Raw genomic sequence first — 15922 nt, 5'->3', positions numbered from 1 at the left:
ACAAGTTGGGGCACAATACCAACACACTCTGCATTCAGTACTGTTCTTGAAAAACCCATCTAAAAGAAAGTCGCACGAGACACTCGTCCACAATGTGGCATGCACGTGCCAATAGGACCCAATGTCGGTATATATATATATAATATTATTAAAATAAGAAGAAACTAATTTTGGCACCAAATAGAAGTCCGTGGCGCCAAGGTGCGCCAAATTTGGAGCCAAATCGATAGCCAATTTCGTTTGGCGGGAAAATATATTTTTTAATTTTCCTTTTTCTTTACTCTTCGATCTCTTATCACTTAAATTATTAATTTTTTTTTTCTTCTCAAACCATACCCATTTCGTTCCACCCACTTCTTCCAAATCAAGAACACAAGCAAAATCCTTACCAATACTTCTGGATCAACAACTCGATCCTCATAGTTTCTTCAAGGTAATCGCCGCATATGAACTCTGATTCTTCCACTCTTTTCGATTTTTTTTTTTTTTTTTTTTTTTTTTTTTTTTTTTTTTTTTTTTTGTTCTTGCTCCGTCTCAACTTCTAGGGTTTCTAATTTCTTCTTTGCATGTGTTAGTTTCTTGTAAATGGATGCGGTTGCAATGGACGTTGATGAATGTTCGAAACCTTCGAGTACGGATGGTCAGAATCGGCCTCGGAAGGTTCAGAAACGGAAGAGGGGTTGCTTGGAAATAGAGGGTTTCGAGAAGGAAGAGAGAAATGCGAAGATCGAGGGTATTCAGAAGGAGATTGAGAGTTTGTTTAAGTATTATGAAGAAGTTAAGGGTCAGAAAGTAGATCTTGATTTAGGCCAATGTAGTTCTAGTAATTCGGTTGTTGCTGCTCTTTTGGAAGAGAGTGAACTGCCATTGTCGAAGCTTGTTGATGAGATTTACGAGAAGATGAAGAACATTGATAGTGGTGGTGGTGGAGTGGAGACTGTGACTGTCGCTTCAGTGAAAGCCTCTGTTCTCTTTGTTGGTCAGAGGGTTATGTATGGTGTGCCTAACCCTGATGCGGATGTTTTAGAAGACGTCTCTAAAGAGTGTCTATGGTGTTGGGAGGTACATTGATACCCATCTTATTTATCTCTGCGTGATGGGTGTTTTACCCTTTGCCATTTTATTCCGGTTACGTTATAAATCTGATTATACTGCCATAATTGTTATGAAGATCAAGGGGTATTATTTTGCAATTTAAATATCAACTTCTTATAGTATGATTGTAAAATTCAATTTAACATGAACTAAGGGAGCAATCACTTCCTTTTGTTATTAGCTCCTCGTATAAGCTATTGGTCATTCCCATTTCTTGGGAGTGTATGTGGTCTGATTCTAGATTAGTTTCTTCGAAAGAATGTATAACTTACATTCTATCATGATTTTCTTCTTGTGGTTATTTTCTAATTAAATTCCTCAAGTTACTGGATGCACTCAACATTTCATTTCTACTCCAGTTAATTAATTGTTGTCACTTTTGTTCCTGATATTACTTATCTTTAGTAAATAGGTACAGGACATTTGTTCTTTATATCTGATTGTTTTCTTGTAAACTTAATGTTTATGTGGTGCCAGTGCCATAATTCATTAGTTTCTTTGGCTGAATTTCTCTCTGTCTCTATATATTTTAAGCTTTTGTCCTGTGCTACATGCTGATTTTCCTTATTAATTTTAAAGACCAGGGATCTAAAGATGGTGCCAAAATCCACCCGTGGAATATTGAACATTCGTCGTAAATGTCGGAAGAAAATTCATGAGAGGATCACTGTTCTCTCGGGTAGGCACTTTTTTTTTGTGTGTGTGTTTATGTATTATCTTGTTTGTTTTTATTCTTTTTTTATTTTGGGTTCAATAAGTGATATGGGGAAAATAATCTGTTTTCCTCTTGTTCTAATAGGTAGGGGAATATGACCTTATTAGATGTCCTCTTTTTCCTCTCATATTTTTGAAGCTTGTAACTGCTGCTTTGGCTCTGTAATTGTTTTCTCGAGTATAAGTCTAGGGTATGAGAATTTGAACCTCTAACTTGAAGGGATGGACTACATGCACAAAACCGCTGAGCTAACCTCACTTAGCTTTGAATGTGTAATTGTTGTTCTTTCCTTTTTCTGCTTTTACTCTACTCCCTTCATCATGGCTTTTTGGATAACGGAAAAAATGACGTTTATTTGTTACAAATTAATGTTGATATAAAATTATAAACATAATATTCTAGCTAGATTGAGAGAGAAGTTGTAACATCATATGCAAAAGAAGTTGATTTATTTGTGACCCATCTAAAAGATTTATGGGAGTTCAGTTTAGACACTTCAGTTCATAACGTGGGTTTTAAATACAGTTTTGTTCATAGGAGATTAAAGGTGAATCAGGTTCAGTTAGGACGTCTTTCTCCTTCTGGTTCAAATTATCAAGCCTACTCAATGTTTCTTTTCACTGCCTATTATTGTGATTAGCTTGGCATGGGTACACGTAAACCCAGAGTTTTTTGAAGCATAAGGTTTGCTATAGTGCAAAACCTTTTGAAGCAAAAGCAAAAAAGTGAGGGCATATGGACTATAAACTCTTTGCTTGTGCAAATGCATTTTTTCTTATGATTGTGTTTCTCCATGATTTAAAATCTTCATTTTTGGCCTATTTTTAACGGTTTATTCTTGAGTTTCTATTCTAATTTTCCTCCATTGTTAATCTCTGATGTTTGTCCTATTTCAGCGATGATGTCAGCCCTGCTGAAGACAGAGATTGATCGGACTTGCATTCAAGAGTTCATAAAAGCATCAGAAAAACTTGGTAAATTGTTTGATGAAGCCATGATCCGTTCATTGGTGGATGGCTTGTCACAGAAGACTGCTTCTGAGATGTATGGTTTATTTCTAAATCTTTAATGCTTCAAATTTGTATTCCTCTATGTTGCTTGTTCAATTTGAACTTCTTATTTCAGGGCTGTGAAGGAAGCAAAACGAGAGGAGAAGCTAATGGTCAAACAATTAGAGAGAAGTCAGCGGGAGGCTGAAAAGGAGAAAAAGAGAATAGACAGGGAACAACAAAAGGAGAAGTTGCAAAATGTAAGTATGTGTATAAAATTTTGAAAAAATTTCAACTCTTGAGCTTTTCAGGTGGTGACATGTACAAATCATTGAAAATCAGGAAAAGGAGTCAAAAGTGACAGAAAGGGAGGAAAAGCGTCGTCGTGAAAAAGAAGAGATTGAAATGAAAAAACAACTTAAGAAGCAGGAAGAGGACGCTGAAAAAGATCAACGTCGCAGACAGCGGGAAGAAGCTGAATCAAAAAAGAGACTTTCTGTACTAAAGCAAGCTTCCATAATGGAGCGTTTCCTTAAGAAAACTAAACCTAGTCCGTCATGTCAGAATGATTGTCCGACAACTGAATTGACTACATCAGTTCCATTGAGTAAACAGAGTGAAAACATGCTGGAGGCTTGCACGCAATTCATGGACTGCACTCTTTCTTCAAGTAATGCGATCAATTCTGTTGATATTCGCAGGTATTCATTTACCTTATATGGTATTATTTTTTTAGAGTTGTGGCTTTCTTGAGGTCATATTTTAAGACGTGTTTCACTTTCAGGCTGCACTTATCTTCTTGGCGCTTCATAGGTCATTCAATTCGTTCAAGAGGGAAAAATCACTGGGGCATTCGTCAGAAGCCAAAGTGTGATCTATTTAAGGAACTTAAACTTTCAAATGGTAGAGAATCCGCTAATGATGGTGAATTGGGTGAGGAGAGGCTTGTAGATGGTTGGGAAGAACAAATTACAGATGATAGAACCAGCCACACAGAGTTCTGCAGCAGTTTGCCTCATGCCAGTAAGTTGAACAGGGGGAAGGGGAAGCAGTTGTTGCAGTTTTCAAAGAGCTATAGGCCTGCTTTTTATGGCATTTGGTCCACAAAGAGGCAAGTAGTTTTTTTATTATATATTTTTAAAAATCTAGTCGTGATTGATCAACCTTTACGTATGAATTTATCAGTTTGCCTTGGATTCCATAATTGGACTTCTCATTTGAAATTTTACTTATCTTTGGGGTGTTACAATTATTTCCAGTCATGTTGTTGGACCACGCCATCCGTTTAGGAAGGACCCAGATTTGGATTATGATGTTGACAGTGATGAAGAATGGGAAGAGGTAGTGCACCCAGATTTTTGTTTACACTCTATATTTTATTTATTTATTTGAGAAGAATTGAAAGAAATCTAGTATGTTATATTACAATATTACAAATTTACATGACCTTGAACAATTGTGTCCTCGAGATAAGATATTTCAAATTTGCATTCTCATTTTGCAGGAGGATCCTGGTGAAAGCCTCTCAGATTGTGATAAGGATGATGAAGAAAACTTAGAAGAGGAAGGTTGTGCAAAAGCGGAGGAAGATGAAGACAGTGAAGATGGATTTTTTGTCCCTGATGGATATCTCTCAGAAAATGAGGTGTGAAACACAGATGTTTAAGTTTATCTAATTTTTTTTAATGGTGGTTGTGAAATGAGTTAAGTATGAATAGAACCAAAATTTCCTTCTGAATCCATTATTTGATGTTCCCAAAAGTTCATTTGAATAATATAATAGTATTGTAGTAAATGTTAAACCAAACTAATCTGTTTCGGTGGATCATTCCTGGGATGCATTAGTTTTATTTCTTTAAACATATTCATGAAGAAATTTATGAAGTTTGAATTTCCCTTCGAGCTTGTAGGGCGTGGAACATGACAGGATGGAAACTGATGATGTTGATGAGGTCAGGAGCACACCTAGTTCTAAGCAAGATATGGAGGGCAAAGAACTTTATAGTTTGTTTAAGCAGCAAAAGCATCTCTACAACATGACAGAGCTTGCACTTAGAAAAAATCAGCCATTGATTGTATTAAATTTATTGCATGAGAAGGATAATTTGCTAATGGCTGAAGATCTTGATGGCACATCTAAGCTAGAGCAGACATGCTTAGCAGCTCTCAGCATGCGCTTGATGCAGGGCGGGTGCCCTGTGGAGATTTTAGTTGATAGAACGCCAGATGAGGATCCAGAAATGTGCCTCCCAAGTGCCAAGGAAAGTAGCACCCAGATCTCAACGTCAGCTATCCTCGATTCAGATATGGCTGCAATTGTAAGATTTGTGCATTCTAAATCGTCAAATATGAACTTCCATGAACTATTTTGGAAAAGTACAACAATAGATTTATGTGGTTTCATACAGTCTGTTGAACTTGTCCTGGTTTGAGTTTTAAATGAACGTAGTCTAATGAACCGAGTTTTATCAATGTGGTTTCACTGTATCTTAGATGCGATGTTTTGATTCTTTGTAGTTACATGTTTTCTTGTACTTCAATTCCAATAATTGATCCTTGGCAATGACAATATCTCATTTAACAGGTATCAACTATTCAGTCCTGCTCACAGGGTATCAACAAAGTTGTTGAGTCTTTGCAGCAGAAGTTTCCTACTGTACCAAAGTCTCATTTGCGGAACAAAGTCCGGGAAGTATCCGACTTTGTAGAAAACCGATGGCAGGTTGGTGAACTGGTTCTAAATTCTTACTTTTAAGATTTTAAAAGTCTGATACGTAGATGCTTTGGTGATTTCATTCTTAAGTTGCTTGTCCCTGTCTGATGCATAGCAAAACTTTGATTCTGATTGTGAATGCCTATTTTCACTTACCCTGTGACATAAATAACTGCAGAATCTTAGGTTTGATTTACAGTCATTATCTTAGTTTGTTGATTTCGACTAGTGCTCGATCGATTCTTTTACTTAGCAGTAAGCATGGTCTAATGTATGCAGGTTAAAAAGGAAATTTTGGAGAAACATGGTGTTCTGGTGTCTCCAGGTTTGTATTCTTGGAATAACGATTTTGGTTGCAGACACTATCACGTGTATTTTACTCGATTTCGATCAACTCTTTTTCTTTATTTGCAGAAAAGAGCATCCGAAGACCAAAAACTATTGCAGCATTTTTCTCAAAACGCTGCCTGCCGCCTACCGGAAAGTGTATTAATGTGAACGAAACTTCACCTCAGTCTTTGAAACCAGGTTCAACCGTCCAAGATCAGAAAACTTACACGAATCAATAGCATCGTCTCGCCGTTACCAGGTTTTGTACTATGATCCATCGTATGTTCTTCCATAAGACTCATATCTGTGAATCCTGTTGTAGACTGAAGTCTAAGATGTTTGAAAAGAGAGAATGAAAGGGGGGGTGTCCTGTAGTTTGAATGTATCTTTTGTTGAGTCTAACCATGAAGAGCAAGTGATATAGAAAATGAAAGGGGGTGTCCTGTATGATAGTTTTTGTTCTGTTTTGTTGCTGAACAAACTGATGAACCCAAGCTATGATGTTTACATGATAAAGGGTGGAATCGTGTTTGTACCATTAACTTGCACTTGAGTTCCATAGATTTTACGAGTTTTAATTAACTCATCATTTTTTTTTAGAGATTTAATCAAAGGATGAATATAAAAATTATACTGAAGTAATTTAGTGTTATGGTTGGATATGTTGGGACTTCTCCAATAGAAAAATTACACAACTCGAGATTTGTGGAGATTGTCGGGGGAACGATTGTTTGCATTTTCCCCTTTTTCTTTGAATTGATATAAACGAGATCGGTTGGTTGCTTCTCGTGGATTTTCATAACCCTGCTAAAAATGGGATATGCATTTGAACAACATTCGTTTTTTGCCCTAGAACCTGCTATCTCTAACGCATCCTAGTTTGCTTTTCCTATTACTTCTTGAACAAGGTAAATAGGTGTTTTCATTCCTGGCCTGGACTTTACTTAACTTATGGAATGAATAAGGGAAATAGGTAAGGGAGCGAAGCAACGAGACTCGAAGTTAAGTCTCCTCTGCTGGCTTGTTTGTTCTCTTGTGGTTTGATTTCAAAGAGAGTATGCTTTAGTGATTATGAGTATAGCTCATCTTTTAATTTTAGAGATTTTTTGTGCAACCATTAGGTCAATTTAGCTTAATTAATTGAACCTAATTAACACTAAAAATGCCCTCTCGTGCTATGAATTAAATGTTTAATCAATGGTAGGTGTGTAATCAATCAAGTTAATGACTTAATTAGAATAGAGTCCAGAGAAAATGCACGACAGGGCCTAAAATGTACATATATAGTATAGTTTAGTATAGTTTAATATATATAGTTTTATCACATATAGTCATCTACTATATATAACTATTTACTTTATATATTTACCATATATAGTTTTATTATGCATAATGATAAGCGCCATGCAATGCTAGATTTTGCAAAGCTAGAGGTCCTCGAATCCTTGCAAAAAGTTCATAGAGAAAGCTAACTTAACGGATTGATTCCAACAAAAAGCTGGTTAGAAGATAAATGACTCTTTAGATCGAACTTAGAATCTATGATGGTCATTTTTAGATACCAAGACGACTCACTCCAGAATTAGCTTGATCATGGTTAATCCAATAAATCTATTTTTAACATCAAACCTAAAGCAAGGTTTGAAAGAAACATACCACCCAAGTTTCAACCACAAGGTTTGTGTATTCCACCATGATTTCAAAATTGAATATTACGTGCCATTAAATAGGCCCACAAGATAACCCTAATATAAATAGGCCCACAAGATAACCCTAATATAATAAAGTCCGGCCACGAAACTAATAAATGCTATTAAATACAAATTGGATAAAATAAGACATTCATAAATTGTCATAATTGGTAACTACCAAAGGTAAGTCTTCTTTGTATTATACTTCTTGTAATTGCTCGTTCGTCTTAATTGGTAATTACCAAAGGGGTAAGTCTTCTTTGTATTACTTCTTGTAATTGCTCGTTCGTCTTAATTGGTAATACATGCAAGTGATCAGATGTTGGATTCATATCACATAATCATAAGCTATGACTTTTAATTATATATCTCGTTGTTTATTATGACCATATATAGCTCTATTATATATCCATCAAGTAACTAATAAGTATCCGACTCCATAACCTACGATTTTAAATATCATTCAATATTCATAATCACTCTGAAAAATTACATGGTTCGTGACCATTAGGGAGAGCGTTATGCATTCACATCATTGAGTTTCTTTTGATGGATCCGGTTTTTCTTCTAATTTTCAACTATATTAAGAAGAATATCACCCCGTTCAAATGGAATCAAATTTGAAGCCATAATTCCAAGCTTAATTAAACTCATAAACACATACAATACATACATATAATATAATCAATCAAACACAAACACAAAGAAACCAATCAAATATGAATGAATTTGAATCATCATCAAGAACCACAAACCAAAACCAAAACCAAAATTCATCCAAAAAGAAGAATCTTCAAACTGGGAATGGCGCCGCCGCCCACTTCGAATCTTCAAACTGTTGAACCTTAGCACTTCTCTTCTCACCGCTTCCATTTCCCTCAACATAAAAGTAATACTTCAAACAGAACGCCAAAACCAGCACAACCCACTCCAAACCAAAGATCAAGCAGCTCAATCCGCCGCCCAATTTCAAAATCACCGACCCATCTTCCTCCCGGACGTACGATTTCAGTTCCCCAAGGAAATCGCTAGTTCTGGTGAAAATCAGAACCGCAACAGAGCCTTGAAATATGGCGGTCAGGACGGTGAAGACCATATGGACGCCGAACCAGCGGCCGGTAGCGGCGGCAGCCATGGCGCAGCCGGATACAGCTCCGGCGATTGTGAAGGCGTGGAGGAAGATTATGAAGAAGCCGCATACGGAGGGGATGAGGCGGAGGGATAGAGTTAGGAAAATGCAGGAGGAGGCGGCGCCGAGGAGGATGTAGTTGCAGAGGAGGAAGAGCTTGTGGATGTTGTAATGAGACCTGGAAATTGAGGGTGATGGTGAAGATGGTGAGAGACCCATTGACGAAATCCGGTTCGTTTCGAGTCGAATTTGGGAGATTGAAGAGATTGAAGAAGATTGAAGAAGATTGAGATGAGATTTGGGGATGAAGAACGGGAAGAAGATATAGATTTCCAGGTAACGGTCAGTTTTGTTTCTTTAATTTTTTAAATTCTGAGAGACGTTACTTGTGAATGGAATCAAATGGGGTTAACGGCTACTTTCTTTGTGTTCTTTACAGTTGTGAAGATTATCTTTTGAATTGATTTTGGTGGGGTTTGTGAGTACTTTTAACCAACAGCTAGAATACGAAAATACTCGAACATGAAACTTAGGAAACAAAACTCGACCCTCGGGGATTTGGCTAGTGGTTAGTAAGAGCTGTGAATAAGTAAAGAGTTCAAGAGTTCGGACCCTGTATATACTTTACCATTTTTTGTATAAAAAACGAAGAGGTTCGAGAGATAAAAAATTAAGGATACCCACAAAAAAAAAACTAATCAAATCCATATCGATGTACAGAAAAGACCAACTCCAGGAGAAGCAAATGCAACGGGCACACTAACCAGTAAGATTATTGAAGTAATAATTAATGCGAAAAGAGCTAAAAGCGGAAACCTACCTACTTTAGACTTTACTTTTTATTGAAAAGTTATTTAGGGGTTCTTGTGAATCGAATCTAATTGCTTGAATTTTCGTCCAGTAAAATGGAAGAATTATAAATCTCCAAAATAATAGATAGGAATATCGCATAGACCCATCGTGACACCCATCAAAGGTGTAGTTCTGAATTCAATGGTTTCAGTAAATCCCCTACAATAGTTCGTCTTGGCCTAGATCTAGAACTATCCTCAACGGTTTGTGTTGCCATAAATAATCAAAATGTTTGAAGGTGGAGGAAAGACAGTTTTGAGACTGAACATATGTCCTTTTTAGTCAAATATATCTTTCGGTTGGAGAGGTTTTGAGACTGACCATATGTCCTTTTTAGTCGAATATATCTTTCGGTTGGAGAGAGGTTTTTTATAAGGGTGTGGAAACATCTTCCTAACATACTCGTTTTAAAATCGTGAGGGTGACAATGATACCTAACGGGCCAAAACAGACAATATCTGTTAGCATTGGACTTGAGATGTTACAAATGGTATCAGAGGCCGACACCAGGCAGGACGTTGTGCCCCCAAGGAGGGTAGATCATGAGATCCCACATTAGTTGGAGAGAGGAACGAAGAATTCTTGGTGTGGAAACCTACCCCTAACGCGTTTTAAAATCAAGAGGCTAACAATAATATATAACGGGCCAAAGCAGACAATATCTATTAGCGGTGGGCTTGGACCATTACAGAAAGAACAACGAACAAGAACAAGAATTAAGGATCAAGATCAAACCCAGAGCTAAGATTCCTAGCACGATCTTCCATTTTCAATACTTGGTCTCGTCTACGAAAATTAGATGATAAACGAAATCATTACCCTCTAAACTAAAACAAGTAACATCCAAGTAAGAAAGAATGTGAGTGATGGATCAAGATAAAACAGCAGTGGAATTTGGTGCCAAAATTTATAGTTGGTTTGGTCATTACAACAATAAACAGATGGGAACTTACTAGGCATTCTAACCTGTGTTCGACAAAAATCAAAACCCAAGCCATTACTGAACCTTTTCTGCTAAACAAATAAGGTACTGGGGGAGACTAGTTGCAACAACCAAGAACAATAGCAGCAGCAGCCACAAGACAGTCTAATCTTCCTAACTTTAAGCAATCAAGACTCGAACGTAATATCTAAACTTGAAAACACTTAAGATTTGTATTCGAACGTAGTCGAGTCGAGTAGTTCAATACCTGTTGCTCCTACACTTGAATTTCGCGGCCGAAGATCCAGCTAAATGGAACTCTTTGTGCTTGCTTGGCTCTGCTTTGAGCTCTCTCTTCCAGTCTTCTAATCCTTGGAGGTAACCCGCACACGAAATCTTGTGCTTTGCGTCCCTCGCCTGAGAGACCTGTTAAATTCTCTATTTTCCATCTACTGACAAGGAACTCGAGAATGTCAGCATAGTCTTTAGCAGTGTAAACGCCGAGCCGTTGAGCAACAGATGAAAAGTTCTCGAAAAGGTTGTTGTCCTGGCCGTCGTACATCAAATGGGCTGGCATTGAGATTTTTTTCTTCATCATGTCAGCTAAAGCCATAACGGTATCATCAGGGTCGACCTCGAAAAGCTTCTCAACGATCTTGGTGTAGGCAGTCTCGTGGCGTTTTTCATCCGAGGCGATTATACCACATACCTGTGCTAGCTTAAAATCGCCATGCTCCTTGGCTAGCCTAGCGGTGTTGCCATGGGAGATGAAAGTTGCCCTCTCTTGAAATGAAGTGTAAATGAAACCAAGGTATGGATTGTTTTCTGTTTTGGGATCCTAAAAGGCACAAAGACACAAACCATGGGTTCAAACACAAATCTTAGCTTTAGAGAACGAGATAACGAGAAAAACTAGTTTAGAGAACGTCGAGTAATCTAACCATTCCCGATCCAATGAGGTACTGAATGGTCTTTTCAATCTGCTTCATATCGACTCGTCCCGACAGGTAAAGGTACTTATTCAGAAGGTCACCATGCCTATTCTCTTCGGCAGTCCAGGCTCTTGTCCATACCGCCCACGAGGTGAGGCTCGCACCAGTTTCATCACGGACGCCATCGAGGGTGTTGAGCATTGTCTGGTAAGTAGGAAGGGCTTCTTCAGTGATCATGTCCCCAACCAACACGACAAAATAGTCATCGGGAATCTCCTTCGATCTCTCCCTTATTTCCTGGACTTGGTCATAGAAACCATCGGATTCGGGGTCGGGGAGATAATCTTGAGGTTGCCAACAATTTTCAACAGGCTTTAGGTGAACCAAGATGTTCTCTTCTGCCCAATCTTCTAATGATTTGAATATCTCCATCTTTTGAGGTGCCATGGAATGAGTCACTTGGACATGTACTTCTCGGGGAGGGAAATGCGACTTCTTTGCTCCCTCGGTCTGTCTGTAGAATCGAACAAACAACAGTAATAAGCCGATCTCGGTCGTGTAAGTCGGGAATCTTCTTTACAAGATCAACAAATTATTAAGAATAGTTCGAAAAGAGTCATCAAACTACTACTACACTCCAGAAATTACAAGCTAATCCTAAATGAGCATTAGATAACCAATTGAATCGAAATGTAGTTCGAGGAAGCTAGTAGTTATGTAACGGCCCAAGCCCAAGCCCACCGCTAGTAGATATTGTCCTCTTTGGGCTTTCCCTTTTGGGCTTCTCCTCAAGGCTTTAAAACACGTCTACTAGGAGAAGGTTTCCACACCCTTATGAAGGGTATTTTGTTCTCCTTCCCGAGCAACAAATATGGCATACCTTTAACCATAAATACAAACACAACACAACCGTAGAAAAGAAACAACACCGAAACAAGAAGCTATTACAAAACTGGTAATAACATGACGTCAATTTTGTTTCATATTCTAAAAAGTTTCGACTAGAGCTTAAGAGCTTAGAGGGAATGAGTTCTTATCAAGAATTTAATATACTTTTGTTTTTCCTAACATTTCGAATTTTTCGTTCGACTTCCACTTATCGATCCCAGCCCGGAAAAGTGACCGACCAAGACCCTATACATGCTTTACCGAGTGTTCGAAGGTGAAGGAAAGAACAGATTCGAGACCAGTCATATGTTCTGTTCAGTCGAATTAATCTTTCTTTCGTCTTTACAGGAGAGTAAAAGAGTGAAAGAAAGGAGAAGATCAAGAAGCCAAGGTTCAATCGAGCTAATCGTAGAAACGAAAAAGTTTCTAATAAATTTTCATACGTGCCTTAATTCTGCTAGTAGTATTAGCTTACAAACTAATTTCCGGCAAGTTCAAGCATTTTTCGATGTAAGCATAAACTTGATGGAATCGAGTATAGGAATCAATACACTTAATCGAAAGTTCAAGAGTTCATTTTTGTTCGAACTACGAAGAACAAATAAACACAACATATGAACTTTGAAAGTTCATGAACCTATGTTCAACTAGCATTTCATCAATGCATCAAGCAAACAATTGTTTACTTCTATTGATCAGACTCTAAAAACCAAATTATTGTGCCCAAACATCTTCAAGCGAAACATCAGTAGTGTTACTATGTGGTAGATTATTCACATAACAAAGAACAACATCTGGAAAACAATGAAATCAGGCAATATTTTACACGTACCGGTTGAGAACGAGCGTACTACTACAATAAACATTAACATCACGGTATTAATAAAACAATCAAACAACTGTACAACGTGTTATATACAACAAGTGCTAAACAAGTATAAGGGAACTGGCAGATCGACTAAACGAACCACAACATCAATGTTTTAAGAGTCCAAGACCAGCTACCAAATTATAAGACCACGGGCTTATATGCTTGTTTAAAATGTTCAAAAGTATGCCACAGAAAAAATTGACTATAACAGCCCAAACCCACCGCTAGCAGATATTGTCGTCTTTGGGTTTTCTCTTCCGGGCTTCCCCTCAATGTTTTTAAAATGCGTCTACTAGGGGAGGTTTCCACACCCTTATAAAGGGTGGTTCATTCTCCCCCAACCAATGTAGGATCTCACAATCCACTCCTCTTCGAGGCTCAGCATCCTCACTGGCACTCATTCTCTTCAATCGATGTGGGACTCCCCAATCCACCCCCCTTCGAGGCTCGGGCTTTCTCGTTGGCACATCGCCCGGTGTCTAGCTCTTATATCACTTGTAAGAGCCCAAACCCACTGCTAGCAGATATTGTTCTCTTTAGACTTTCCCTTCCGGGCTTCCCCTTAAGGTTTTTAAAAGGTTGTCTACTAGGGAGAGGTTTCCACACCCTTGTAAATGATGTTTCATTCTTCTCCCCACCCGACGTGGGATCTCTCATTCATAAACTCAAAAGTACTTGAAGGTATAATTTAACTTTATATAAGAACAGCTTGGTCTATATATATAGAAACATAAAGAAATTAAAAACTAACGAAAAGTAACAGATCCTTCTCAAAATTTCAGGCAAGTACGAATGAAGGAAGAACAAACAATACATGCAGTATTCGAACAGAAACGATCAGCAATACAGTTCATCAAAATACCTCACTTCAGACCAAAATTGCACAACAAGATTGATGTCGAATCTACAACATTTCAGTTCAAAATCACAAAAACTCCCTAAAACCAAGAGATTAAAACAAAACCCAAATCCAAAACATCTTAAATTCGAATTCCCAATTTAAGGGTAGGCGGAGATTCCCAAGAATGAAAATAGCAACAGTAATAAGTGATTACAGATTAGAGAAACACCACCGATAAGTGCAGGAAAAAGCCATTAAAGTGGAATCAAAAGAACATAATTGATTAAACAGAGAGAATCGAAATGGATCAAAACAACAAATGGGTTTGATTCAAATTGAGAAATGGTGGATACCCACTTGGAGACAGCATGAATCGTGGAAGCCATGAGACGATTGGAAGATCTGCGATGGCGGTGAGTGTTATGGCAAGGGAGGTTCAGTGCAGGATTGAAATTCAAAGCCATTAGCGATGAAGAAAGATGAGTGAATGGAAGGATTGGGAAATGGGTTTTTGTGAGAATTTAGAGAGATAGAGAGATGAGAAGAAGCACAAAAAGTGGTAAAGTTTGAAGGGTGGTTTTAGCGAGGGAGACGGCCAAACCTTGAACTCCAAACTCCCATGCCTTCCTCCTTTCTCTTAATTTACACTCTTTTTCTTCCTATACCCAAACTTAACATACCTTCATTTATTATTTCTTTCCTATATTTTATAAAATGCTTCTCGAGATACCGAGATATCGGTCGGGGTGTTTGTAGATTAGGTTAGGTTGAGTTCAAATATTCTTTTAGACCCAACTCAATTTTTCGATCAGTAAAAAAAAAAATAGTAGAGTCAAGGGTGGCCTCTAAATAGAATTGACGGATCAAAATGACTGTTAGTCGAGCTGATATGTCATTGTATGGTGAGACAAGGGAGATCTACTGATAAGACAGTTTTTTTAACCAAACAACTTTTATTAAAGAATGAACACAACCCGACTCAATCATAAATTATTTAGATCGGATGAGTTTAGGTTGTTTAGATATTCATAGGCAAAACATTTATTTATTTATTTATTTTTAAATATTTAATTAACCCGTTCAATATGAATATATTTTAATAAATTGTTTACTAATAGTTAAGAATTATTTTTAAGAACAAATAATAAAAAAAATGTATTTTTTTTAGCTCGACTAAATTCATTATAGTTTTAGGGGAACTCCTGAATCGACCAAACTCATACGGTTTTCATTTATATGAATCAAACCAAACTCAAATAAGTTCATCATCCCAACAAAAACAAACCCAAATAAGTTCATCACGGTACGAGTTCATCACCCATCAAAATCAAACCCAAATAAGTTCATCACGATATGAGTTCATCATCCAGACCCAAATAAGTTTATCACCCTACGAGTTCATAGCCCAACAAAAATAAACCCAAATAAGTTCATCGGCCAACAAAAACATACCCAAATAAGTTTATCACCGTACGAGTTCATCGCCCAACAAAATAAACTCAAATAAGTTCATCAGCCAGCAAAAACAGACCCAAATAAGTTTATCACCGTACAAGTTCATCGCCCAACAAAAATAAACCCAAATAAGTTCATCAGCCAACAAAAACAGACCCAAATAAGTTTATTACCGTGCGAGTTTATAGCCCAACAAAATAAACCCAAATAAGTTCATCAGCCAAGAAAAACATACCCAAATAAGTTTATCAGTGTACGAGTTCATCGCCCAACAAAAATAAACCCAAATAAGTTCATCGGCCAACAAAAACAGACCCAAATAAGTTTATTACCGTACGAGTTCATCGCCCAACAAAAATAAACCCAAATAAGTTCATCAGCCAACAAAAACAGACCCAAATAAGTTTATTACCGTACGAGTTCATCGCCCAACAAAAATATACCTAAATAAGTTCATCCCGGTACGAGTTTATCCTCCAAACCTAAATAAGTTTGTATG

The 15922-nt window shown here is 37.5% G+C and overlaps 3 protein-coding genes across 3 annotated transcripts; 1 reads left to right on the top strand and 2 right to left on the bottom strand.

Moving 5' to 3' along the window:
- The first annotated feature begins 273 nt into the window (after window positions 1-273).
- On the top strand, window positions 274-6380 carry FAS1 (chromatin assembly factor-1 (FASCIATA1) (FAS1)). The gene is made up of 13 exons (XM_023682361.2): window positions 274-433; window positions 576-1062; window positions 1675-1774; window positions 2707-2854; window positions 2936-3059; window positions 3142-3500; window positions 3584-3910; window positions 4059-4140; window positions 4304-4444; window positions 4710-5117; window positions 5384-5521; window positions 5792-5837; window positions 5927-6380. Exons 2-13 carry the CDS (start codon window positions 586-588, stop codon window positions 6079-6081), a joined length of 2505 nt encoding a protein of 834 aa, XP_023538129.2. The 5' UTR covers window positions 274-433; window positions 576-585; the 3' UTR covers window positions 6082-6380.
- A 1772-nt stretch (window positions 6381-8152) lies between these two features.
- Window positions 8153-8966, bottom strand: LOC111798872 (uncharacterized). The gene has a single exon (XM_087125482.1). The coding sequence runs from the start codon at window positions 8879-8881 to the stop codon at window positions 8327-8329; it is 555 nt and encodes a 184-aa protein (XP_086981608.1). The 5' UTR covers window positions 8882-8966; the 3' UTR covers window positions 8153-8326.
- A 1412-nt stretch (window positions 8967-10378) lies between these two features.
- On the bottom strand, window positions 10379-14637 carry LOC111798900 (stearoyl-[acyl-carrier-protein] 9-desaturase, chloroplastic). Its single transcript, XM_023682248.2, has 3 exons — window positions 14326-14637; window positions 11378-11882; window positions 10379-11274 (listed from the first exon to the last, which is right to left on the bottom strand). Exons 1-3 carry the CDS (start codon window positions 14430-14432, stop codon window positions 10714-10716), a joined length of 1173 nt encoding a protein of 390 aa, XP_023538016.1. The 5' UTR covers window positions 14433-14637; the 3' UTR covers window positions 10379-10713.
- Window positions 14638-15922: the final 1285 nt, after the last annotated feature.

Source organism: Cucurbita pepo, chromosome 7 (assembly GCF_057944985.1).
Source record: "Cucurbita pepo subsp. pepo isolate OVF chromosome 7, ASM5794498v1, whole genome shotgun sequence".
Lineage (NCBI taxonomy): Eukaryota > Viridiplantae > Streptophyta > Magnoliopsida > Cucurbitales > Cucurbitaceae > Cucurbita > Cucurbita pepo.
This window is presented reverse-complemented; position numbering and strand designations above follow the sequence as displayed.

Coding starts and splice junctions, on each gene's coding strand:
- FAS1 (XM_023682361.2), top strand. CDS start 586: ATGGATGCGGTTGCAATGGACGTTGATGAATGTTCGAAACCTTCGAGT. Junction 1,063..1,674: donor AGTGTCTATGGTGTTGGGAG/GTACATTGATAC, acceptor TTAATTTTAAAG/ACCAGGGATCTAAAGATGGT. Junction 1,775..2,706: donor GAGGATCACTGTTCTCTCGG/GTAGGCACTTTT, acceptor GTCCTATTTCAG/CGATGATGTCAGCCCTGCTG.
- LOC111798872 (XM_087125482.1), bottom strand. CDS start 8,881: ATGGGTCTCTCACCATCTTCACCATCACCCTCAATTTCCAGGTCTCAT.
- LOC111798900 (XM_023682248.2), bottom strand. CDS start 14,432: ATGGCTTTGAATTTCAATCCTGCACTGAACCTCCCTTGCCATAACACT. Junction 11,883..14,325: donor ACGATTCATGCTGTCTCCAA/GTGGGTATCCAC, acceptor TCGATTCTACAG/ACAGACCGAGGGAGCAAAGA. Junction 11,275..11,377: donor ACCTCATTGGATCGGGAATG/GTTAGATTACTC, acceptor TGTGCCTTTTAG/GATCCCAAAACAGAAAACAA.